This window comes from Trichechus manatus, unplaced genomic scaffold (genome assembly GCF_000243295.1).
Source record: "Trichechus manatus latirostris isolate Lorelei unplaced genomic scaffold, TriManLat1.0 scaffold00061, whole genome shotgun sequence".
Classification (NCBI taxonomy): Eukaryota; Metazoa; Chordata; class Mammalia; order Sirenia; family Trichechidae; genus Trichechus; species Trichechus manatus.
Window position 1 is genome coordinate 6,949,654 of NW_004443997.1, and position 27,175 is coordinate 6,976,828.

Genomic DNA, 27,175 nt, shown 5'->3' on the forward strand with positions numbered 1-27,175 from the left:
AAAAAAAAAAAAAAGGTCTCGAAGGGAGAGTGTTGACATGTCGTGGGGTTGTTAACCAATGTCATAAAACAATATGTGTACTGACAAAAAGAAAAAGAAAGAAAAAGGGCCTAGCATGGTGTGCACTCAGAGGACCAGATTTTAGGGCTTCTGATGTCTCCATGAGTCACACAACCGTGAGTGGGGTACAGGTAGCCATTTGTGTTCATTTGTGTCATAGTTGCCTTTTAGAATGGAAAGAAATGGGCCTGGGAAGCAGGGGCCTTGACTCTAGTTCCAGATCAGCCACTGACTTTGCCTGGGCCTGGAACTATGTTATTATTACTATTCCTATCACTACGATTACCACTGCTGCTACTACTATTACCACTACTACTATCATCACCAGGTTCAGTGGTAGAATTCTTATCTTCCATCTGGGAGATTTCAGTTCGATTCCTGGCCAATGCACCTCATGTGCAGCCACCAGTCATCTGTTAGTGGAGGCTTGTGTGTTGCTATGATGCTGAATAGGTTTCAGCGGAACTTCCAGGCTAAGATAGACTAGGAAGAAAGGCCTAGTGATTTACCTCTGAAAAATCATCCAGTGAGAACCCTATGATCACATTGATCCAATCCTGTTGTGTATGGCGTTGCTATGAGTTAAGGGCCAACTTGAAGGCAGCTAACAACATTAACATCACTACTATTACCAGTGCTGTTCCTACCGCTACTACTACTGCTGCTACTACTACTAGCAGCAAACATTATATAGCATTTATATATATATATATATACCATATTGCCTGTTACGTTCTAAAATTTTTAGTTACGTTAAGTCATTGAATCCTTATAACAATTTTATAAGGTAGGTCCTACTGTTACCCCCATTTTGCAGATTTTGAGGGAACTGAAACAGAGAAGGCTTATATACCTTGCTCCAAGGTTCCACACTGGTAAAAGCCAAGCCAGGATCTGGAATGTTGTCATCACAACACCTGCTAATTGCTGAGTTTTGCCCCTGTGCCAAGTGCTGGGGTCACGTTTACAACATTACTTTGTTTTTGTGCTAAGAAAAAGCCTTTTCAAAAAGTGACTATGAGTATCTGAGGAAACTGTAGCTCAGAAAGATTTATGGCAAGCTCAGTGCCTGGGTTTGACTGCAAGTCTGTCATCATCCTGTGATTTTAACAACTCTACCTTGTAAGTCATTTCTGTTTTGTGAATCCCTTTTTGATAATCAAGGCATTGAGCTAGGTGAGCTTTTAAGGCCGCTCCTTTCTAAGTATGGATAAACCCCTGCCTTGCAGCTCTTTTAATGGGAGCTAGGGCCAAGGGGGACATTGAGGCATCTCATGCCAAAGCCACCAAGAACCTGTGTGTTTTAGGAAAGCAAACTACCAGCAGCCAATTTGGAACCTCATCAGCTGGTGTGAGGGAACAAACTCAGCTTTTTGCAACATCTTGACAGATATGGCCTTGTTAGGAAACCATCCCAGGTGGGTGAGAAGGTATAAGCCAGTTGCTCCCAATGGCACCTTTTAGTGAGGGTCAGTTGGGGACACCAAATGGGCTGCCATAAATACCATGACTGCAGAAATTGGACTGCCCTTACTAACTTAAAAACGTTCTTACACTTCTTATTGCTCATTTTTCAAGTTTATTTTTACCTTTGCAACAATCCTCAAACAACAAGTTTGATAATTATGCCCATTTTCCAGATGAGGAAGCTGAGGCTGTGAGAGAGAAAATGATTGTCCATCCAAGCCAAGACTTGAACCCAGACTTCTAGACTCTGCCATACTGGGAAGACCCCTTCTTAGGACATTCCGTCAGGGGAGAATGCAGTGGGCATTGCCATCTGCAAGTCCTTAGTACTCATGGACATCTCTGCAAAGGAGGGGTCTGGGGAGAGTTGTGGATAGTTCCAGATAAGCAGAGGATTTGGGCAAAATTAGACCTTGGTGATACAGGTGTGCTTTGATTGATGCTGAATTTCCCAGAATGTACTGCAGATAATAACTATTGTGTCAGCTCTGTCCAACTGTTATTTATCATTACCTTCCCTTCCTGGACCTCCATGCAAGCACCCCTGAGCTTTTGCTTGCTTCCACCTCATCCTTTCTAAGGGAGCAGCTCCCTGAAGTTTTTAAGTTCACTCATAGCTAGAGGAGACAGGTCCCTTCACAGCTGTTGACAGCAATCGTAGGCTATGTCAGCATTGAATTGCCTCCTGTTTGTCTGTCTGTCCCTTTAGACTCTACAAAAGGCCTTCACATACTTTGTCTTATTTAATATCCCCAGCAGCCCCAGACGGAAGTGATATTACTTCAAGTTTACCAGTGAGAAAACGAAGGTTCAGAGAGGTTAAGCAACTTGCCCAAAGTCACACAGCCAGGAAATGAGAAAGCTAGGATTTGAATTCAGAGCAAACTCCAAATCCCTTGCTCATGAAACTTCCTGGCATGAAATCACATGATGTCAAATTCCAGCTCCTCCTCTTGACCTGGGAGAGCGTCGCATGGTTCTCTTCAATGCCAGATTGCTAAATCAGATTGCCCCGCTCTGTGGCTTTGCCCCAGATCTTAACCTCTCTAGACCTTCATTTTCCTTTCCCATCTGTGGAAGGGACTAGTGAGAGCAATTGTGCCGTCAACTCCCCAAGACCTTGTGTGGACACATGAGAACACACAGATCAAGCGCTATGAGCTCTTTGGAGGAAAATCTTCACTCAAATTCAAGGTTGTGTTTATGCGTAAAATCAAATCCCAGCTGTCAACCAATGCTGGTGGCCAGCGGGCATAAAAGATACAGACTTCTTTTAAAAGCTAGAATGCCTCTGTTATGCTTCTCAAAGAAACCTCCTATGATATTGTATTCCTGTGATGTCATTCTGGAGACCAGTATTTATTTTTCAGTAGTCCTCTGATGAAAATCCCAGGTATTTTCATCCCCCCCACCCCCCGCTCAAGTCCCCAAGCCAAGTGCTGCCACAGATTAGCAAGTGACCATTTGGTTAATCAATAGTGAGATCTGAAGCTAGTGGGAAATTTTGCCCGTAATGGCATTGAAATGTATCATACCTTGCCCTGAACTGGTGCCTCCACCTCCCCCCAGGGTTGTGGCCCGGGCGGGCAGACGAGGCTGTGTGGAATACTTACTACACCCCTGGCTGACAGGAGGCTGAGCATCGGGTGGGGCTGGTTGGGCAGATGGCTGGGATGGGCTTCGGGGCTGGCCTTCCAGAGAGTCTTGGAACAGCAGTGGGAGTGCCTCCTGCGGGACTTCCGCCCTTCCTCAGGGGACTGGCCACGGTGCCTGGGGGCAGGGGAGAGAGACCTGAGAGCAGGGAGGTGGTTGAGGGACCAACAGGATCTGAGGATGACAGAGTATATGTTTGGGTGTGTTTGTATATGTTCATATGCTACTTTGTCCCTGGGTATGTTTGTGTGTGTATGAAAATTGTATTGTGGAGGTATCTGTCCACCCATCCATCCTTCCACCCATTCATCCACCCTTCTATCCTTCCTTCCTCACTCCCTACCTCCCTTGTTCCCTTCCATCCGTCCACCCATCTATCCATTCATCTTACCCAGCTGTCCACCCCCCCCCCACTCATCCATCCATTCTCCCATTTGTTTATTCAACAAATGTTTATTTGTGTACCCAGCACTATTTTGGGAGCTGGGGATACAGCCATGATGAAGACAAACAAGGTCTCTCCCCTAATTTAGTTTAATGTCCTGTATGATTGTCTGTCTGTGACTGTGTGTATGTCTGGGTATGTCCATCTGTTCCTCCATGTGAGTGTCTATAAATATAACTGTATATCTGTATGTTGTATATATGACTTCGCCATCTGCAAAACAGAGGCAGCCTACTGATTGCCACTCAAAACTTTGACAAAATGGCAGACCAAAATGACAGAGCTGACTTCTGCAAGCTTGTCAGGTCTAGATCTGGCTTCTCTGTATGCTATGGAAGCCAAAGGAATGCCTGACTCCTTGAAAAGGGTGTATTTGGACTCTGCATATCCTGTTAGCTTTCTGAGCCACAGCAGTAATAAAAACAACACCTTATTGATTTGCACAGCACTTATAAACTCTCTTATGGTGTTTTCACAGTCCTCTCCACAACTCGGACAGACAGGGCAGGTATTACATTCCCATTTCACAGACGAGGGAGCTGGGGCTTAGAGACATTTAGGGACCTGCCTGAGGTGGCACAGCTTGTAAGTGGTAGGACCAGGGTCAAGGCAGAGTTTTCTGCCCTTGTAAGAACCAATGCCTCTGATTCTTGCTCTTGAGTGTTCTCTGCTCTGAGCCCTTCCAGAGCATCTCTGTGCTGGGTGTTGGTGAGAGTGCTAGCTCTCGGGTTGCTCCCATGCCTGCTGGAGTGCCCTGTAGCCCAACAGGCCCTGGGGAGCTCAGGTGGCAACACCACCAGGAGACGTGGCAGCAGAAGGAGGCTGTGATGGCAGCCATCTCGCTAACAGGTAAGTTTTGGGAAAGCAGAGCACAGTGCCATGAGGCATGTCTGCAAATAGGCCCTGCATGGTCCTCTGGCCCAGGCCAGCAGGGGCTTAGCGGCTGGGAGCTGACTGAGCCTGGGGTGGGGGTGAAGGGCCCAGGCTGGGTCACTCAGACCTGGGGCCCAGTCCCACCTCTGCCACCCACTTACTAGCTGTGTGAACTTGGTCAGATCCCTTTGCCCACCAACACAGTTTTTCTAGCTGTAGTGTGCCACAGCATGTTTACTGTCCATTGACTGCAACAAGGGAGAATGCACACTGTAGGGATCCATAGGGCATCTCTGTAAGAGGGGGTAAGAGTGTATTAGAGGATCTGGGCTTGTGTAGCTGATTTTGGGAAGTTTTTAAGAGACTGAGGCTTTGTTCTGGATGGATTCCATCCAAAAGTGAGCATAATTCTATGATTGGGTATCTTAATACATCTTATCTAGAAAGAGGGACAAATAGACTGAGGCGAAGCCTGTAATGGACTCAGAGATACCAACAATCATGAAGATGGTGCAGGACTGGGCAACGTGTCGTTCTGTAATACATAACGTAGCCACGGGTCAGAGCCAACTCGACGGCAACTAACAAGTCTGTAATTGATAAAGCAGCAGCAGTCACTCAGGTTAGCTAGGTAGGGGGCTATTTGGTCGTTTTTGTCTGTGTTTAGACGTAATCATGGAGTGGTCTTATTTTTGTCTTGATCCATCCAGGTCAGAGTGGCCTTGTCTGATGGTGATGTTGGGTGGAATTGTCGATGCCAAGGCCTAGCTGGTAGTACCAGGCCAGCTCCCCATGTCAGGGCCTGCTTGTCTCTTTCTCAAGTATGTTTCACTCTTGGCTACCTATTCACATCACCCAGGGAGACTGAAAAAATCTCAGTGCCCTGGTCCCACCTCATCCCAATGAAATCAGAATGTCTAGTGGGTGGGACCCAGGCACTCGTATTTTTTAAGACTTCCCAGGGGATCCCCAAGTGCAGCCAAAGCGGAGAAGCACTGGTGTTATTGGGATGTTAAGAGAGAAAATATATTTGGAATTGTAGCAGACTGACCAGCACAGCATAGGAGTTGGATAAATATCCCCTATTCTTCTTTTTATTATTATTATTCTCATTCCTGGGAAAACTGTCCTCTCCTTTCTCAGGATGGGAGAGCCACTGTATCTGCATAGAGAGGGACCAGGTTAGGAGAAAACTGACTGGGAAGAGCCTCAGAACTTGGTACTTTGCTCTGTGCCCTTTCACAGGTTTCTTAGCCTCTCTGTGCTTAGAGCATCCCTTAGTCAGACAGCAAAGTCCACAGCCAGACTCCCTGGTTCCAATCCCAGCTCCCCCACTTAGTAACTGTGTGACTAGCAAGTTTCTTAACCTCCCTGTGCCTCAGTTTTCTCATCTTTAAAATGGGGATAGATAGTACCTACTTCATAGGGTTTCAGAGAGGATAATGTGAGTTGATGTATGAAGAGCACTTAGCATTCTGTGGTTTTGTTGTTCCTGTATTCATGGAGGCAGCAGGTCTCCTTGTTTTCTGCAATCCTTTCTCTGCAGGGAAGTGTGACAGATGCTGAGTGGAGGCAGAGGACTGTCCCTTTGCTAGGGGAGCGGCAGGAGGCAGAGCTGATGTCAGTAGCTTGGGGACGAGGCTCCGGGGAGCGAGGGTTACCTGCTCGCACAGCTTGAGGACCGGGACTCCGAGCTCTGGGACCGTGAGTGGCAACGGTGATGGCGGTGGCGGTGAGATTTTCGGGGCCGGCTTCGAGATCTTGGGGGGTGGTGGGAAGGAGCAAGTCAGATGAGGAGAGAGATTTTGATCTTCTGACACACATTTTCCTCTTGTACCCAAGTCACCATCCCCCCAAAGTTATGCTGTCTCCCTCACCCCACATTACCCCAGCTTCCTGCCTGAATATTTGGGGGTCTCTAACCAGGCATACTGAACACAGGTGATGGGTGGGGGAAGGGCCCTCTCTTCCTGCTGGAAATGGACCCAGTGCAGACCACACCCTGAGCAGAAACTCTGCCTCCACATGTCACTTCCCTCACCTACAGTGGGAGTGTGAATTTCAGACAGCTTCAGGGCCGGTCAGGTACCATGAAGGTGTGAATCAGTCAGGTGCTCAAAGATATAAAAGGAAGGGGCTGCTTTGCCTCCACAGTATGGAGGTGCTGCTGGCTCTTGTAATTTTTAAAGCGAATGTGGAAATTCAGATTTTTCTGTAAAATACTCCTATTTCAAATGGAAGCTAATTAGTAAAATACTCCTATTTCAAATGGAAGCTAATTAGAGGGAAAAAAAGACACTGTTTGGGGCAAATAAAACACACTTGCAAAGTAAATTAGGCCTTTGGGCCACCAATTTGTAACCTCAGAGCTGGAAAATGAAGTCAAGATTCTTAGCACAGAGTCAAAAGATTTTCTGAATGGGCTACAAACCTCATCAACAATAAAAATTACAAATATAACAGTTACTACTGTTAATAACGGTATTGGTACAGGTTAGTACCGCTACCTCTAAGTAGTAGTAGCTGCAGGAGAGGTGATTAAAGGATGTGCAAGGGATGTGAATGGTTTGGGCCAAGCCAGGAAGCCAGTGGGAGTTAGAAATGACTCTGTCAGGAGGTAGCCTGGTTATCCCAGTAGAGGACTCAGGGATTCTTCTAAAGTAATAATCAGACCATGTCCCTTCCCTGCTTAAAACCTCCCCACTGCCTTCACGTCAAGTCCAAACTCTGAGCTTGAACCATACCTCCTTCAGGCGCTAGCTCTGCCCTCCAGCCCCACTGCTTGGCAGTTTCTGCCTTGACCTGGCAGCAGCTCCAGTAACACCAAGCTGCTTCTACTCTGGCTCACACGTTTCCAGGTGAAGATGCCCTCTTGATGATGCTGATGGTGACAGATGATAACCCCTATCTAACACTGTGTGCCAGGCACTGGGTTCTAAGCATTTATAAAGTGTGTCCTGAAAAATAGGAAAAGATCCCATTGTTTTCAGATGACCACTCTAACTTCTGGAACCCCAGTGTCCCGGAAGGGCAAAGTTTGAGAACCACTGTCTTAGAGTCAGATTTAAGTGATGGGATAATACCGAGGTCTGTGAGGTGGGAATAATGAACCCCCTCCGTAAGTCTCCAAATGCCTTCACCAGGTGAGTCTGCATTTCCTCCACCCCCTTCTTTCCTTGCCCCAGTTCTCCTATGTGGGCCAGCACAGAGAGAACAGTGGGAAAGTACACGGCAGTTACATCAGCAGCAATTAAGTTCACAGTGGTGAAGTATGCAGTAAGTACACAGTGGCATTAAATATGCTGCGGTTATATATGTGGTGAAGGCATTGGTGGTTCAGTGGTAGAATTCTTATCTTCCATGCAGGAGACCCAGGTTTGATTCCTGGCCAATACACTTCGCGTGTGGTCACCACCAGTCTGTCAGCAGAGTTTGTGTGTTACTATGATGCTGAGCAGGTTTCAGTGGAGCTTCTAGACTAAGATGGAGTAGGAAGAAAGGTCTAGTGGTCTACTTCAGAAAATCAGCCAATGAAAACCCTATGGATCACTATGGTCTGATCTGCAGCCGATCATGGGGATGGTACGGGACTGGGCAGCATTTCATTCTATGGTGTATGGGGTCGTAATGCGACAGCTAACAACAACAATATTCCTTATAACAGTTCATGAAGTAGATTTCTATTTTCATTCCTATCTTACAGATGAAGAAACTGAGGCACAGAGTTTAAACAACTTATCTAACCTGCAGCCTAGAATGTTACCTCCCACCCTCACCCCTCCTGCAGGCAGCCTCCTCTCACCACCAAGCCCTCTTTCCAGCACCAAGTTCCCATAGTGCCCTGGGCTTCCATCTGCCATTGCTGTGCCGAGATCTGTCTCATGTCCATTTCCTGTGGGCCTCAGCACTGTGAGCTCCTCAAGACCAGGAGAGTTATCTGCTAATCTCTGTCCTTGGGCCCAGCACTGGTTCTACGACATATTAGGGCCTCACTGTGGAATGTTGAATAAAAAGAGGCTAAATCATAGGATTTGGTGAAAATGTTGTTGTTAGCTACTGTCTATGTCGGCCCCTGACTCATGGTGACCCCATGCACAACAGAACAAAATGCTGCCTGGTCCTGCGTCCTCCCCATGATCGTGTGTGGATCGGACCCTTGTGATCCACAGGGTTTTCACTGGCTGATTTTCGGAAGCAGGTGATGAGACCTTTCTAGTCCATCTTAGTCTAGACTCTCTGCTAAAACCTGTTCTGCATCCTGGCAACACACCATCCTTTATCTTAGGATATGCCTTGTTTTGCTTGCTTTTCCTTCCCCTGACTCTTGTCTTTTGGCTTGCACATCCTGCCTAATCTGCAACCTGCGCCTTTTTTTTATTTTTACTTTCTATTGTGCTTTATGTGAAAGTTTACACCGCAAATTAGTGTCTCATTCAAAAATTTATACACAAATTGTTTTGTGACATCGGTTGCAATCCTCGCAATGTGTCAGTACTCTCCCTCTCTCCCTTTACACCCCAGGTTCCTCGTGTCCATTCATTCAGGTTTCCTATCCCTTCCCGTCTTTGCTTTTGGGCAGGTATTGCCCACTTGGTCTCATATACTTGATTGATCTAAGAAGCACGTTCCTCAAGTGTGTTATTGTTTGTTTTATAAGCCTCTCTGATCTTCTGCTGAGAGGTGGACTTCAAGAGTGGCTTCAGTTCTGAGTTAGCAGGATGTCCAGGGACCATAGTCTCGGGGGTTCCTCCAGTGTCTGTCAGGCCAGTAAGTCTGGTCTTTTTTTGTGAATTTGAATTTTGTTCTACATTTTCTCCTGCTGTGTCCGAGACCTCTATTGTGATCTTTGTCAGAGCAGTCAGTGGTGGTAGCCGGGCATCATCTAGTTCTTCTGGGCTTGGGCTGCTGGAGGCTGTGGTTCATGTGGTCCATTAGTCCTTTGGACTACTATTTTCTTTGTATCTTTGGTTTTTCTTCATTGTCCTTTGCTTTGGACAGGATGGGCCCAGTAAATGTATCTTAGATGGTCACTCACAAGCTTTTAAGACCCCGGATGCTACTCACCAAAGTAAGATGTAGAACATTTTCTTTATAAGCTATGTTATGCCAATTGACCTGGCTGTCCCCCAAGACGATGGTCCCCAGCACTCAGTCCCAGTAACTCTGTCCCTCAAGGTGTTTGGATGTGTCTAGGAAGCATCTATGACTTTGCCTTAGTCAAGTTGTGCTGACTTCCCCTATATTGTGTGTTGTCTTTCCCTTCACCAAAGTTAACACTTGCCTACTATCTAGTTAGTGATTTCCTCTATCCATTCCCCCCTCCCTTGTAACCATCAAAGATTATTTTTTTCTTTGTGTAAACGTTTTCTTGGGTTTTTTTGATAGTGGTCTCATACACTATTTGTCCTTTTGTGATTGAGTTATTTCACTCAGCATAATGCCCTCCAGATTCATCCATGTTGTGAGTTGTTTCTAGGATTCATCGTTGTTCTTTATTGTTGCATAATATTCCGTTGTGTATAAACACCATAATTTGTTTATCCATTCATCTGTTGATGGGCTGTTTCCATCTTTTTGCTGTCATGAATAATACTGCAATGAACGTGGATGTGCGCATGTCTATTAGTGTGACGGCTCTTATTTCTCTAGGATATATTCCTAGGAGTGGGATTGCTGGATCATATGGTATTTCTATTTCTAGCTTTATAAGGAAGTGCAGTTATCATTTTCCATAGTGGTTGTACCATTTTACATTCCCACCAGCACTGCATAAGAGTTCCAGTCTCCCTGCAGCCTCTCCGATATTTGTTATTTTCTGTTTTTGTGGGAGTAATGTCGAGGTCCGATGATATCTCATTGTAGCTTTGATTTGCATTTCTCTAATGGCTAATCATAGTGAGCACTTCCTCATGTGTCTGTTGGCTGCCTAACTGTCTTCTTGGGTGAAGTGTTTGTTTGTATCTTCTGCCCATTTTTAATTAGATTACTTGTCTTTCTGTTGTTGAGGTGTTGAAGTATTCTATAGAGATTAGATCATGTTGGGTATGTTGTAGCCAAAATTTTTTTCCTTATCTGTAGGTTCTCTTTTTACTTTTTTGGTGAAGTCTTTTGATGAGCATAAGTATTTAATTTTTGGGAGCTCCCAGTTACCTAGTTTATCTTTTGGTATTTGTGTATTGTTAGTTATGGTTTGTATTCTATTTATGCCAGGGCCCCTAGCATTGTCCCTATTTTTTCTTCCATAATCTTTATCGTTTTAGGCTTTATATTTAGGTCTTTGATCCATTTTGAGTTGGTTTTTGTGTATGTTGTGAGTTACGGGTCCTGTTTCATTTTTTTATAGATGGCTATCCAGTTTTGTCAGCACCATTTGTTAAAAGACTGTCTTTTCCCCCATTTAATGGACTTTGGTCCTTTGTCAAAGATCAGCTAACCATAGGTAGGTGGATTTACATCTGGGTTCTGGATTCTGTCCCATTGGTCTATGTGTCTGTCATTGTACTAGCACCAGGCTGTTTTGACTGCCATGGCTGTATAGTAGGTTCTGAGATCAGGCAGTGTGAGGCTTCCTACTTTGTTCTTTTTCTTCAATAATACTTTGCTTATCTGGGGCCACTTCCCATTCCATATAAAGTTGGTGATTAGTTTTTCCATCCTATTAAAGAATGCTGTTGGTATTTGGGTGGGGATTGCATTATATCTGTAGATCGCTTTGAGTAGAATTGACATTTTCACAATGTTGAGTCTACCTATCCATGAGCATGGTATGTTTTTCCATCATTTATGTAGGTCTCTTTTCGTTTCTAGCATAGTGTTTTGTAGTTTTCTTTGTATAGGTTGTTTATAGCCCTGGTTAGACTTATTCCTAAGTATTTTTATCTTTTTAGAGGCCATTATAAATGGTACTGTTTTCCTGATTTCCTTTTCAAAGTTCTCTTTGTTGGTGTATAGGAATCCAAGTGATTTTTGTACATTGATCTTATATCCTGCTACTCTGCTGAATCTATTAGTTCCAGTAGTTTTTTTGTGGAATTTTTGGGTGTGTCTATGTATAGGAGCCTATTGTCTGTGAATAGAGATAGTTTTACTTCTTCCTTTCCAATTTGGATGCTCTTTATTTATTTATTTTTTGGCCCTATTGCTCTAGCTAGGACTTGCAGCACAACGTTAAATAAGAATGGTGATAAAGGCGTCCTTGTCTTGTTCCAGTTCTCAAGGGGAATGCTTTCAGCCTGTCTCCATTGAGAATGATGTCAGCTGTTGGTTTTGTATAGATGCCCTTTACTATGTTAAGGAATTTCCCTTCTATTCCTATTTTATTGAGAGTTTTTGTCAGGAAAGGGTGTTGGACTTTATCACATGCCTTTTCTGTGTCGATAGAGATCATTATATGTATGATTTTCTAATGCTGAACCATTCATGCATACCTGGTATGAATCCCACTTGGTTGTGATGTTATTTTTTTTTTTTTTTGATATGATGCTGAATTTTATTGGCTAGAATTTCGTTGAGAATTTTTGCATCTATATTCATGAGAGATACTGGTCTGTAATTTTCTTTTTTTGTTATGTCTTTGCCTGGCTATGGTGTCAGGGTTATGCTAGCTTCATAGAATGAATTTGGGAGTATTCCTTCCTTTTCTATGCTCTGAAATAGTTTGAGTAGTACTAGTGTGAGCTCTTCTCTGGTAGAATTATCCAGTGAACTCATCAGGCCAGGGCTTTTTCTTGTTATTGTTGGTGGGAGTTTTTTTTTGTTTTTTTTGTTTTTTAAATTATTATTACCTCTTTAATCTCTTCTCTTGTTATGGGTCTGTTCAGATTGTCTGTCTCAGTTTCTGTTAGTTTAGGTAGGTAATGTGTTTCTAGGAACTTGTCCATTTCCTCTACCCATTGCCATCAAGTCGATTCTGACTCATTGTGATCCTATAGGGCAGAGTAGAACTGTCCCACAGGGTTCTCAAGGAGTGGCTAGTGGATTCAAACTGCCAACCTTTTGGTTAGCAGCCAGAATCTTAACCACTGCACCATCAGGGCTCCTCACTTCCTGTAGGGCCTCAAAATTGTCGGAGTACAATTTTCATTATTATGACCCTTTCAATTTCAGTTGGGTCTGTTGTAATGTCCCCCATCTCATTTCTTATTTGGGTTATTTGCTTCGTCTCCTGTTTTTCTTTTGTCAGTTTGGCCAGTGGATTTGTCAATTTTGTTGATCTTTTCAAAGAACCAACTTTTGCGCTTGTTGATTCTTTCTATTGTTTTTCTGTTCTCTATGTAATTTACTACGTAATTTATTTTTGCTATAATTTCTATTATTTCCTTTCTTCTGGTGCCTGTGGGCTCTTTTGCTGTTCTCTATTTGTTAAAGTTGTAGGGCTAACATTTTGATTTTGGTTTATTCTTTTATGATGTGTGTATTTAGTGCTATAAATTGACCTCTAAGCACCGCCTTTGCTGTGTCCCAAAGGTTTTTTTTACGATTTGTTTTCATTCTCATTTGATACTAGGAATTTTTTTATTCCCTCTTTGATTTCTTCTATTACCCAATGGTTTTTAAGTAAGGTGTTATTCAGTTTCCATGTATTTTATTTTTTTCCTTGTTCTGCCTGTTATTGATTTCTACTTTTATGGTGGTGTGATCAGAGAGAATGCTCTGTATCATTTTGATATTTTTTATTTTATTGAGGGTTGCTTTGTGGCTTAAAATGTAGTCTCTTCTAGAGAATGATCCATGTGCATTGGAAAAGAATATATACTTTGATGCTGTTGGGTAGCATGTTCTATATATGTCTATGAGGTCAAGTTGGTTGATTTTGGCCTTTAGATCTTTTGTATCTTTGTTGAATTTCTTTCTAGATGTTCTTTCCTATACTGAGAGTGGTGTGTTGATGTCTCCTACAATTATTGTGGAACTGTTTCTCTTTTCAGCGCTGTTAGAGTTTATGTGTTTTCGAGCCTTGTCACTGGGTGCATAGATATTTATTAAGGTTATGTCTTCTTGTTAGGTTGTGCCTTTATTCATTATATACTGTCCTTCCTTGTCTTTTAATGTTAATTTTGCCTTAAAGTCTGTTTTATCTGCGATTAGTATTGCCACTCCTGCTTTTTTTTGGTTACAGTTTGCCTGATATGTTTTTTCCATCCTTTACTTTTTAATATATTTATGTCTTTTTGTCTAAGAGTCTCTTATAGACAGCACATTGATGGGTTGTGTTTTTTTAATCCATTCTGCCACTCTCTGACTCTTTACGGGTACATTTAAATCATTTACCTTCAGTGTGATTATCGACAGGTATGAGTTTAGAATTTATTGCTGTCATATTATTGTGTTTTTTTTTGTTTTTTTTTGATGCTGACGATTTTTTTCTTCCTCTTAATTGCCTGTGCTGAGTTCCTTTTGCTTGTGGATTTTCTTTGTTATTATAGTTACTGTGTTTACTGAGTCTTTACATTTTTCTTCTTTTTTATTCTGATGAGTAGGTTTGTTAACTTTCTTGGTGATTACCTTGAAATTGATATTGCCTTGACTTCCTCTTCATTTGAAAGTTCTATAATTATACCGTTTATTCCCCTCCTTTATTGTTTTGATGTTGTTGTCATTTACAGATTGACATCTCTGTTTCCCTGTTTCAAGTCTTTTAGCTTTGTTTTATTATTTCAGGTTCTTTACCTAATTTCAGGTTCTTTACCTAGGTTGGTATCTGCCTGATGCCGTCCTGCGTCCTAGACTCTGGATGTTGTTGGTTCTCTAACCAGAGGACTCCCTTTAATATTTCTTCCATTTGGTGTTTGATCTAGTTCTTTATCCCTTCATTTGATGCTTAGGGTTCCAGGATTGATGTTTATATCTGTTTTACTTAGTTTTTCGGGTCTTTGTCGCAGAGGGTCGGCGTGGTGCGTCTGTCTGGGGTGCCATGTTGGCTCTAGCTCACCTAAGCCTTTCTTATCCCTTTCGAGCAATTTCTAGGACACATTCTGCTCTAGGCACCAGGGAGGGGCCCACCTTGCTGTCTTCACACAGGCAGTCCTTGCCTCAGTGATTATCTTCTTCATTCTCCTGGGTGTGGGCCCTGCCCTGCCTTGGTGGCTGCCTATTCGGGGCCCTCCTGGACAGTAGGAGCCCTGGTGGCTCAATGGTTAAATGCTCGGCTGCTAACTATAAGGTCAGTGGTTCGAACCCACCCAGCAGCTCCACAGGAGAAAGACCTGGCAATCTGCTTTCGTAAAGATTACAGCCTAGAAAACCCTATGGAGTAGTTCTACTCTGTCACATGGGTCACTGTGAGTTGGAATTGACTCAACAGTACCCAGCAACAACACTGGACAAGCAGTGCTGAGACCTCTGAGAATATGTGCTCTGTCTGTGATTAGAGCGAAAGCACTCTCAATAGATATGGTCAATATTTGTCTCTTGGCTTGAATTGAACAAGTCTGATGACCCAGAAGTTCTTCTTTGAGCTGATACAAGGTTTCACTGCTTCCTTCTGGAGCAATCATTAGGCTCCCGTGCTTGTGGCTGAACTGCCCTCCTTCACACTGACCCTGGGTGAAGAGACCCTTTAGGGCAGCAGAGCTGGGCGCCCTCCCTTTTTCCCCTCCCCAGCAGCTGACTGCCTTTTATCCCATTGCTTTTGATCCTCACTTTAGAAGCTTCTTGGCAGGAGATAAAATATTAGCTGACTGGAAAACACACGCACTAACATTTGCAGTGTATAAAGTAGGTGGGTTATAACCAAATTTACTTTTAATTTGGCCGGGAACTGAACTCCACAGGCAGCACTAGCTGATTGGAATTTCTGCTACCAGCTATAAAGTGTGAAACAGCTGGGGCCCTAAGACTGGGGATAGGGGCTTCACTGAGATCTCCACATTGTAAGACTCAGCTGCATAGCTCATACGCTTCCTCACGCATGTGCACACACACGATCACACCCCTATAGGCACCCATGCACATACATCACACACACACGCACTGTAAAAACCAGCACACAAGCCCTATACACAGAATTCACACAGACTACAGACAGTGCACCTGCACGCACACCATTCATGCTCCTGCTCACATAAGCACAAGCATACACAGTGCATTTCTGCGAACACAAATATATACCACATGCATGCAGTATACACCTACATTGTATACATTTGTACACACAGTGCACACAGATGTTTACATGATGAAGAAACGGACATTTACAATGTGCAGGCTACACATAAACACACATGACATACACAGAATTCACACAGGCACGCCAGCACACATCTTCCATGCACGCATAAACAAATACACCAGATACACAGCCATGTGCACTCATGCACACTTAAACCCACAACTGCAAGTACACACAGTTCTGTCTTCTCTCCCTCCCACTCACCCACCCACCCACTTCTCCTTTTCCCTGTTTATTTGCCAACTCCAACACTCTAGCTTTTAAGAGGCCACATTCCCTACGTCCCCAAACTGGAATAGTGTGTTCTAGGTGGTATCTACTTACTGTTTTTTGTGCCTCCTCTCTTCCTTTCTTTTGCTTTTGGGGCTAGAGGAGCTAAACGAGAAATGGCCAATTAATTGAAAGATGCTAAACTCCAGTTACAGATCAAAATAAACAAGTAGTTTAAATGCTTAACACACTGCAGGCCAGATACAGGCAGTTCTGGCATGGACACTGATCACTGTCCAAGACCACACAGGTCGCTGCCAACTTTTACACCTAGCTGGTTCAGTTCAGGTCACCAACTCATACACATATGCTGAGAATAGGGTTGCTGATGAGGCCAAGTTCAGCTTTGTAGGTTAATAATAACAGTATCTGCCACGTTTGAGGCTCTACTATGGGCTGGGAACTCTGCTAAATACTTTACGTCAACAATCTCCTTTCATTCTCCCTACAGGTATTTGTTGTTAGGTGCCACTAAGTCGGTTCCGACTCATAGCGACCCTACATACAACAGAACAAAACACTGCCTGGTCCTGCACCATCCTCACAATTGTTGCAGCCCCTGTGTCAATCCGTCTTGTCGAGGGTCTTCCTCTTTTTTGCTAACCCTCTACTTTACCGCTTTGGGTATAGGTACATTTTAATAAGCTCTCACTTATACAGATGAGAAAATTGAACCACAGGTGGAAAAGGGATGTGGCCCCAGAGCATGGGTCCTTGGAGCCCATGATCTTGACCACTGTTCAATCAATTTATAAGAGAAGAGAATAGAATATCCTGGCAACTACACTGAAGCTTCACAAAGCTTGGCAGGTTCTGAAATGTTCTGCCTGTGAATATTCAAGTGTCTTTTTTTTTTTTAATTTTTGGTGAGACGATTGGGGCATGAGTAGTACGGACAGTGAGGACAGTGATGATTCGGGGTCGCAGCCTGATTACAAGGTGGGCCCCAGAGGGCAAACACTAATTGGTAATTCAAGCCAGACTGGCCTCAGTGAGTCACTAAGAACCCATTACTGGCCAAGGTCCTGGGAAGGGAAAAAATCTAATTTCATCAAACTGTAATCACACCATGACATGAGCTGCAGACGCTGTCTCCCTGTTTGAGATTCAACCTGTGCAGTGGAAGCACTCAGACCTCACTAGAAGATCTGAGTTTGAGTCCCAGCTCTGCCCCTTAGTGACTGTGTGATGATGGGCAAGTTACCTATCCTCTCTAAGGCCCGGCTTCCTCACCTGTGACATGGGGACACTGCTCAGTCTGTTGGGATGAGTGGATGGATAACAGTGGTGATCAATGTCTACTTGTAGATGAATAAAAGAAAGGGCTTTGTACACTGCTCTAGATGCAGCCATTGTTATTTAAGAAGCCGCTGTCACCCTCTGGGCCTGCCCCGACCCTCAGCCTGACAGACTTGAGTGTGAATTATGGCTCTGCCTCCTCCTGGCTGTATGTCTGTGGACACACCTGTCCCATCTCCTATCTGAGTCTCAGTTTTGTCATCTGTAAAGTGGGAATTTCACAGGGTAACGCAGTGGTTAAGAGCTACGGCTGCTAATCAAAAGGTCGGCAGTTTGAATCCACCAGCTGCTCCTTGGAAACTCTAAAGGGCAGTTCTACTCTGTCCTGTTGGGTCACTATGAGTCAGAATTGACTCAGTGGCGACGGGTTTGGTTTTCTGTTTCTGCGTAATGGGGATTAAATACACACATGGATGGAAAGGGCTTAGTGCATGGTCGAGCTTATGAGTACCCAATAGGTGTGGCTTTATTTGTGCTCACCCAGTGTTTCTAATCTACTAGGACTTGAGCTCTGTCCCTTGACCAGGATCTGAGAAGGCTTTGGCCGAAAGACATATGGGTCAGGTAATGCTGGAGGGGCTGAGGCTGTTTACCCAACCTGGTGGGTGGGGCTAATATATCTCTATATGCTTCAAAGTACTCAGTTCAAGATTTCATCCAAACAGATTCTGGCAGGGTAGTGAGACTTTCTAGGGAGGGGCACTGGCAGAGACTGGTCCAGGAACAACCACCTGGACTGATGGAAGTTGAAAGCTGGCTTGGAACTTTCAGGGAAACCAGCCCATGCCTTCATTTTGGAAGTGAGTCCCAGGAAGATGAAGAGGTGTACCCAAAAACATCTCCAGAGATGGAGACTGAGAGCTGACCCTACAAGCTGCCCAAAGCCTGGTTGACTGAGAAAGCTGAAGCAAGCAGCCAGAGGCAACAAGATTCTTACCTGTGCCTTCTCTTCTTGGAGAATGACCTGGTTAAAGGAAAAAAAAGGGGGAGAAAGGAAGGAAGAAAATAAATATGAGCAACTTCGAGGTTTCTTCTGCTGGGATGAATGTATCAGTGTAGTTGTGATCAGGCTCCATGGAGGTGGGGACACCTCACCAATCCTCCTCCCCACTTAGGCTGCAAGGAATATAAGGATCTATCAGCTCTCTACTACTTGGTGAGGCGAATGTGTCCAGATGGCTGCTGGTGGGGAAACTGGCCCAGTGAGGACAGAGCTTTTGATTTTACAGAGGAACTAGAGACCAGGAGTGTTCATATCACAAAATCTAATTTTAAAATATTGGCTTGGCCCATATACCACAAATTTGAGCCCTCTGGTGTATATCCTTCTAGGTTGGTGGGTTGTGTTTTTTGGAAACATGCATGTGAGTGAATGTGTGTGTGGTGGACACCTTTTGGAATGTGTCTCCAGTTCATAGTAATCCTTTAATACTTTCCCACTTCCCTATCCACAAGGGTGAATAATGGCAGTGGTCATGCTTTACAACACGACCCCGCCCTCTAGGGCATCCTTGGACCAACAAGATAGTTCCTGCCTTGGGAATTTGGAATACAGAACAAGGCAGAGATTCAGTTCTCCTTGTGGCAAGACCTGCAACATGGAGAGATGGGAGCAGGGTGCAGCCATGTCCTAGCATGTGGACTAGGAAACAGAGAACTCCATCTCCTGCTTGGTTCCATCACCTCTCTGTTCCTTGGGTCTGGCCTCTCACTGAGGCCTAGCTTGTTCCTGGACAGTCTGTCTCCTTATAATCAAGTCCTCCTTGTGGCTTGAGTTAGCCTCAGTGAGCTTCTGGTCCTTGCATCCAGAGTCCTTACTTATACAAAATGCAAAGAAATAACAATAAATAGGCAACTATTTTACCTAAATGAGATGATATCCTTCCAAATAATCTTTTGGCACCGCCCACCCTATCTGGGTGTGTCCTTATTTGAAGAAGAGGAAGAACAATACCTGTGTCGCTTATGCTTCTTGGAACTTTTCTTCTTCTTTTTCTTGACAGGTGATGGGCTATATGATGGGGACCTGTTGGGGGAGGGGAGACACACTTAAGAGGGAAGCTCTCAAAGGTCAGGGCTGCCTTCAAAGAGACATTTGCCCTACCCCATGCAGGGTCTCATCTCTTTCAGTAATACACTTCAAGGATAATACCAGTACTGGCATCAGCTTGCATCTGTTTTAAACATCATTGTGTGCTTTATGTACATTACCACCCATTTGTCAATTTGCTGTACTGTGGTGGCTTGCATGTTGCTATGATGCTGGAAGCTATGCCACCTGTTATTTCAAATACCAGCAGGGTCACCCATAGTGGACAGGTTTCAGCAGAGCTCTCAGACCAACACAGACCAGGAAGAAAGGCATGGTGATTTACTTCCTAAAAATCAGCCAGTGAAAACCCTATGGATCACAACAGAACATTGCCCAACTCACTTGCTTTAGGCATGTCATCAGGAGGAATCAGTTGCTGGAGGAGGACATCATGTTGGGTGAGGCAGAGGGCCAGTGAGGGTGTGGGAGACCCTTGGTGAGATGGATTGCCCTAATAGGTGCAACAGAGGACTTGAACATGCTGGCGCTCGTGAGGATGACATGGGACCAGGCAGCATTTCCTTCCATTGTACATAATGTTGTCATGAGTCTGTGTATCTATCTAACTCTATATGCACTCTCTCATTTAATCCTCTCACACACTTGTTAGGTAGGGACAACTGCTACTCTCCTTTTGAAGACAAGGAAAGGAGGTTCAGAGAGGTGAAGTGACTTGCCCAAAGTAACACAGCTAGGAAATAGACAAGCTGGGATTTAAACTGAGGTCTTTCCAATATCAAAACATATTAAAAAAAAGACAGGATGGTTCCAGTAGGAGTTAAAAATAAAACACCAGATGACTTTCCAGTAGAAGAAAAGGTACTGGAACTACCTGATAGGGGATTCAAATCTTTTATATTCAGAGCTATCTAAGAGTCGAAGCAAAAAGCAGACAAAAATGAGGAAAAATTAGCCAAACTCATGGAAAAGGCAGACCAAATCATGGAAAAGACAGACAAAACAATGGAAGAATTCAGGAAAATAATAAAGGAACAAAATTTCAAAATAAATTCATAACTAAAAATCATACAAAAACAACAATTAGAAACTCAAAAGATAAACAACAAGATTTCAGAAATGGACGGTGTCACAGAAGCGCTGAGGAGCAGGTTTGAAACAGTGGAAGACAGGATCAGCAAAACTGAAGACAAATACTTGGATACCACTTTGAGGAATAATCAGAAAAATGAAGAAACCCTGAGAATGATGTGGGATATAATCAAAAGCAAAAATTTCTGAGTGATCAGAGTTCTAGAACAGGGGGAGAAAACAGAAAACACAGAGTATCATTGAAGAACTGCTGACACAAAACTTCCCTAATATCATGAAAAATGAAAAGCTGACCATCCAAGAAGCTCAGCGAACCCCATATAGGACAGACCCTGAAAGAAAATCACAAAGCATATCATAATCACACTCACTAAAACCAAAGACAAAGAAAGAATGCTGAGAGCAACTTGAGAAAAACGAAAAAAGACTAAACTCTGATTACTTGGCAGAAACCATGCAGGCGAGAAGGCAATGGGATGACATATATAAAACCTTGAAAGAAAAAAAGCTGCCAATCAAGAATAATATATCCTGCAAAACCCTTGTTCAGATGGTGAAATTAGGACAGTTTCAGATAAACAGAAATTAAGGAAATATGTAAAAACCAAACCAAACTTACAAGAATTATTAAAGGGAGTCCTTTGGTTTAAGAACAAACAACAAAAGGTAACAGCCTGAATCTAGGACACAAGATCACACAAGCCATATACCAACCTAGGATATGAACTCTCAAGGATTATGCAAAACAAAAAGATTTACAACAAGGAACCAGAGAGGTTAATGTGTAAATGACAACAACGTCAGAACAATAAAAGAGGGAATAAATGGTGTTGGTATAGAACTTTCTATTGGAGAGGAAGGCAAGGTGATACTAAGTAATAAAAGACTGGTTCAAACCTAGGAAGATATGGGTAAATTTCCAGGTAACCACAAAGAAAGTTAACAAACCTACTCATCAAAATCAAGAAGAAAAACATAAAGTCTCAGTAAAAACGAAATCTACAAAAACAAAAGAAATGAAAAAAATCCACAAACAAAGGGAATTCAGCACAGGAGAGTAAGAGAAACATCAGCACCACAAAAAAATGCACTACAAAATTACTGCAATAAACTTACACCTATCAATAATTACACTGAACGTAAATGGCCTAAATGCACCCATAAAGAGACAGAGAGTGACAGAATGGATTAAAAAACAGGATCCATCAATATCCCGTCTATAAGAGACACACCTTAGAAACAAAGATGTAAATTTATTAAAAAAATCGAAGAATGGGAAAAAAAATATCAAGCAAACAGCTACTAAAAAAGAGCAAGAGTGGCAATACTGATCTCAGATAAAATATATTTTAAAACAAAATCCACCATAAAAGACAAAGGAAGGCATTATATAATGATTCAAAGGACAATTCGTCATGAAGATGTAACCATAATAAATACTATGCACCCAATGACAGGGCTCCAAAATACAGAAAGCAAACTCTAACAGCACTGAAGAGAAATTAGCAGTTCCACAATAATAGTAGGAGACTTCAATACACCACTCTTGGTAAAGGACAGAACAGCTAGAAAGAAACTCAACTTGAACTCATAGACATATATAGAAATTCCACCCAACAGCTGCAAAGTACACATTCTTTTCCAGCACACATGGAACATTCTTCAGAATAGACCACATCTTAGGCCACAACGCAACCCTCAACAAAATCCAGAACAATGAGATAATACAAATTATCTTCTCTGATCACAATACTGTCAAAGAAGAAATTAACAACAGGAAGAGCAAGGAAAAAAAATCAGTTACGTGGAAACTGAATAACACCCTGCTTAAAAACTACTGGGTAATAGAAGAAATCAAAGATGGAATCAAAACATTCCTAGATTCAAATGAGAATGAAAACACATCGTACCAAAACCTTTGGGGGCACAGCAAAGGCAGTGCTCAGAGGTCAATTTATAGCAATAGATGGCACACATCAAAAAGGAAGGGACAAAATCAAAACAGTAGCTATACAACTCAAACAAATAGAAACAGAAAAGCAAAAGAAGACCACAGCCACCAGAAGAAAGGACATAATAAAGATCAGAGCAGAAATAAATGAAATAGACAACAGAAAAATAATAGAAAGAATCAACAAAACCAAAAGTTGGTTCTTTGAAAGGATCAACCCAATCAACAAACCACTGGCCAAACTGACAAAAGAAAAACAGGAGAGGATGCAAATAACCCAAATACGAAATGAAATGGGTGACATTACAACAGATCCAACTGAAATAAAAAGGATCAGAATAGAATATTATGAAAAACTATACTCTAACAAACTGAAAACCTAGAGGAAATGGAAGTATTTCTAGAAACACACTACCTACCCAAACTAACACAAAATGATGTTGAAAATCTGAACAGACCATAACAAGAGAATAGATTGAAAAGGTAATTAAAAAAAAAAAAAAAAAAAAACCTCCCAATGAAAAAAAGCCCTGCTGAGGGGACAGGAAAGCTGGTGATAGGGAACCCAAGGTTGAGAAAGGACAGTGTTGACATGTCATGGGGTTGTTAACCATTGTCATAACGCAATATGTGTACTGTTTAATGAAAAACTATTCTGTAAACCTTCATGTAAGGTACAAAAAAAAAAGGAATTATCTATGTGAGATCAAAGTGACAACAGCAACTCAAAAGGTTTGATGGGAAGCCTAGGGGCTAGTGAGTTGAAGATAATGGTGATGGAATAATTTGGAAAAGGATGGTGAGAAGAGTAGCACAACTAGAAGAATGTAATCTATGTCACTGAATTGTACGTATAGAAATTTTTGAAATGGTGTAACTTCGGCTATGTATATTTTCACCAAAAAAAAAAAAAAAAAGTCCTCCAACGTTGAGAAGGGAGAGTATTGACATGTCATGGGGCTGTTAACCAATGTCATAAAACAATATGTGTACTGACTGTTTAATGAGAAATTATTCGTTCTGTAAACCTTCACCTAAAGTACAATAGAAAAAATTAAAAAGAAAAAAAGCCCTGTCCCAGATGGCTTCACTAGAGAATTCTACCAAACATTGAGAGAAGAGCTTACACTGGTACTACTCAAACTATTTCAGAATATAGAATAGAAAGGGATACTTCTGAATTCATTCTATGAATCCAGCATAACCCTTGTACCAAAACTAGGCAAAGACACCACAGAAAAATGAAAATTACAGACCAACATCTCTCATGAATATAGATGCAAAATATTTCAACAAAATTCTAGCCAATAGAATTCAGCATCATATCAAAAAAATAATACACCACGATCCAGTAGGATTCATACCAGGTATGCAAGGATGGTTCAACATTAGAAAATCAATCAATGTAATTGACCACATAAATGAAATGAAAGAAAAGAATCACGTGATTATCTCAGTTGACACAGAAAAGGGATTCGACAAGGTCTAACACCCATTCCTGATAAAAACTCTTGATAAAATGTGTACAGAAGGGAAATTCCTCAACATAATAAAGGGTATCTATACAAAACCAACAGCCAACATCATTCTTAATGGAGAGAGGCTGAAAACATTCCTCTTGAGAACAGGAACAAGAAAAGGATGCCCTTTATTACTACTCCTATTTAACATTGTGCTGGAAGTCCTAGCTAGAGCAATAAGGCACGAAGAAGAAATAAAGGGCATCCACATTGGTAATGAAGAAGTAAAACTCCCTATTTGTGGATGATATGATACTATACATAGAAAACCCTAAAGACTCCACGAGAAAACTACTGGAACTAACAGAAAGATTCAGCGGAGTAGCAAGATACAACATACAAAAATCAGTTGGATTCCTATACACCAATAAAGAGAATTTTGAAAAGGAAATCAGGACAGCAATACCATTTGTGCAATACCATTTGTAACAGCCCCTAAAAAAAATAAAATACTTAGGAATAAATCTAACCAGGGAGGTAAAAGAACTATACAAAGAAAACTACAAAACACTACCATAAAAAACCAAAAGAGATCCATATAAATGGAAAAACATACCATGCTCATGGATAGGTAGACTCAACATTGTGAAAATGACAGTTCTGCCCAAAACAATCTACAAATACAGTGCAATCCCCATCCAAATACCAACAACATTCTTTAAAGAGATGGAAAAACTAATCATTAACTTTATATGGAAAGGGAAGAGGCCCCGGATAAGCAAAGCCTATTGAAGTAGAAGAATAAAGTAGGAGGACTCGCACTACTTAACCTCAGAACCTACTATACAGCTACGGTAGTCAAAACAGCCTGGTACTGGTACAACGAGCGATACATTGACCAATGGAACAGAATTGAGAACCCAGATGTAAATCCATCCATCTGCGGTCATTTGATCTTCAACAAGGGCACAAAGTCCATCAAATGGGAAAAGACAGTCTTTTTAACAAATGGTGCTGGCAAAACTGGATGTCCATCAGCAAAAAATGAAACAGGACCCATACCTCACACCATACACAAAAACTAACTCAAAATGGATCAAAGAACTTAATGTAAAACCAAAAATGATAAAGAGCATAGAAGAAAAAATAGGATCAACACTAGAGGCCCTAATATATGGCATTAACAGGATACAAACCATAACTAACAACACACAAACTCCAGAAGATAAGCTAGATAACTGAGATCATCTAAAAATTAAACACTTGCTCATCAAAAGACTTCACCAAAAGAATAAAAAGAGAACCTACAGACTGGGAAAAAAAAATTTGGCTATTACAAATCCAACAAAGGTCTAATCTCTGAAATCTACACAAAAATCTAACACCTCTACAACAAAAAGACAAATAATCCAATTAAAAAATGGGCAAAGGAAATGAACAGACACTTCAGCAAAGAAGACATTCAAGCTGCTAACGGAGACAAGAGGAAATGTTTGCGATCACTAGCCATTAGAGAAATGCAAATCAAAACCACAATGAGATACTATCTCACCCCGGCATTACTGGCACAAATCAAAAAAACAGAAAACAACAAATGTTGGAGAGGCTGCAGCGAGATTGGAACCTTATGCACTGCTGGTAGTAATGCAAAATGGTACAGCCATTTTGGAAAACGATATGGCACTGCCTTAGAAAGCTAGAAACAGAAAGACCATATGATCCAGCAATTCCACTCCTAGGAATATAGCCTAGAGAACTAAGAGCCGTCACACAAATAGACATATGCACACCCATGTTCACTGCAGCATTGTTTGCAATAGCAAAAAGATGGAAACAACCTAGATGCCCATCAACAGATGAATGGATAGACAAACTATGGTAGATAGACACAATGGAGTACTACACAACAATAAAGAATAGTGATGAATCTGCGAAGTATCTCACAACATAGATGAATCTGGAGGGCATTATGCTGAATGAAATAAGTCCATCACAAAAGGGCAAATATTGTATGAGACCACTACTATAAAAACTCGTGAAAAGGTTTACACACAAAAAGAAACAATCTTTGATGGTTACAAGGGAGGGGAGGGGCAGAGACAATAGATACGTTGTCACTTTGGTGAAGGGTAAGATAGTACACAATACTGGGGAATCCACAACTTGTACAAGGCAAGGTCACGGAAACTCCATAGACACGTCCAAACTCCCCGAGGGACCGAATTACTGGGCTGAGGGCTGTGGGGACCATGGTCTTCGGGAACATCTAACTCAATTCGCATAACAGATTTTTAAAGAAAATGTTTTACATTCTACTTTGGTGAGTAGCGTCTGGGGTCTTAAAGGCCTGTGGGTGGCCATCTAAGATACTCCACTGGTCTCACCCCTTCAGGAGCAAGGGAGAATGAAAAAAACTAAAGACACAAAGGAAAGATTAATTCAAAGGACTAAGGGACCACAACTACCACAGCCTCCACCAGACTGAGTCCAGGACAACTACATGGTGCCCGGCTACCACCACTGACTGCTCTGACGGGGATCACAATAGAGGGTCCCAGTCAGAGCTGGAGAAAAATGTAGAACAAAATTCTAACTCACAAAAAAAGACCAGAGTTACTGGCCTGATAGAGACTGGAGAAACCCCTAGAGCATGACCCCGGACACCCTTTTAGCTCAATAATGAAGTCACTCCTGAGGTTCACCCTTCAGCTAAAGATTAGACAGGCCCATAAAACAAGACTGAAGGGGCACAATAGTCCAGGGACAAGGACTAGAAAGCAGGAAGGGACGGGAAAGCTGGTTATAGGGAACCCAGGGTCAAGAAGGGAGAGTGTTGATGTATCGTGGGGTTGTTAACCAATGTCGTAAAACAATATGTGTACTATTTAATGAGAAGCCAGTTTGTTCTGTAAACCTTCATCTAAAGTACAATTAAAAAAAAGGCGAGTGGAGGCTTGTAGTTAATTTTCCTTGTCTCTTCATAATATAATAGATGCAAGTACTGTACCCATATAGACTCTACATTTTTGCAGAACATACTTATTACAAAGTAATGATTTCAGAAGGTGATTAATTTCAGGCACTTTTGTCCTGAGCAAAACCAGCTTCACTTCAATGTGACTGTATTTTTTAGCCAATTTGTTATTTCCCCAAGGGAATTCATGCTGTATATAATAAGGGCTTACAGATTTATATACTGGGCTTTACTCTGGAAGCAGAAATCCACCCAATCAAGCCATGGTAGCTGGGTAGAGATGAAGGAATGGGTCTCCTCTGCCATTATTAACAGTTAATGTGTTATGACTCCATTTATATGAAATATCCAGAATAAACAAACCCATAGATACAGAAAGATTAGTGGTTGCTGGGAGCTGGAGGTAAGAGA

At 42.3% G+C, this 27,175-nt stretch overlaps 1 protein-coding gene across 1 annotated transcript in view; it reads right to left on the reverse strand.

Moving 5' to 3' along the window:
- SRRM4 (serine/arginine repetitive matrix 4) overlaps window positions 1-27,175 on the reverse strand; it is a 187,695-nt gene that overhangs the window by 21,089 nt on the left and 139,431 nt on the right. Inside the window, exons 4-8 of the mRNA XM_004379118.2 lie at window positions 19,192-19,263; window positions 18,175-18,201; window positions 15,993-16,043; window positions 6,160-6,258; window positions 3,141-3,297 (exon numbers count right to left, since the gene is read on the reverse strand). Coding sequence (XP_004379175.1) covers window positions 3,141-3,297; window positions 6,160-6,258; window positions 15,993-16,043; window positions 18,175-18,201; window positions 19,192-19,263 — 406 coding nt within the window. The remainder of the gene's footprint in view (window positions 1-3,140; window positions 3,298-6,159; window positions 6,259-15,992; window positions 16,044-18,174; window positions 18,202-19,191; window positions 19,264-27,175) is intronic.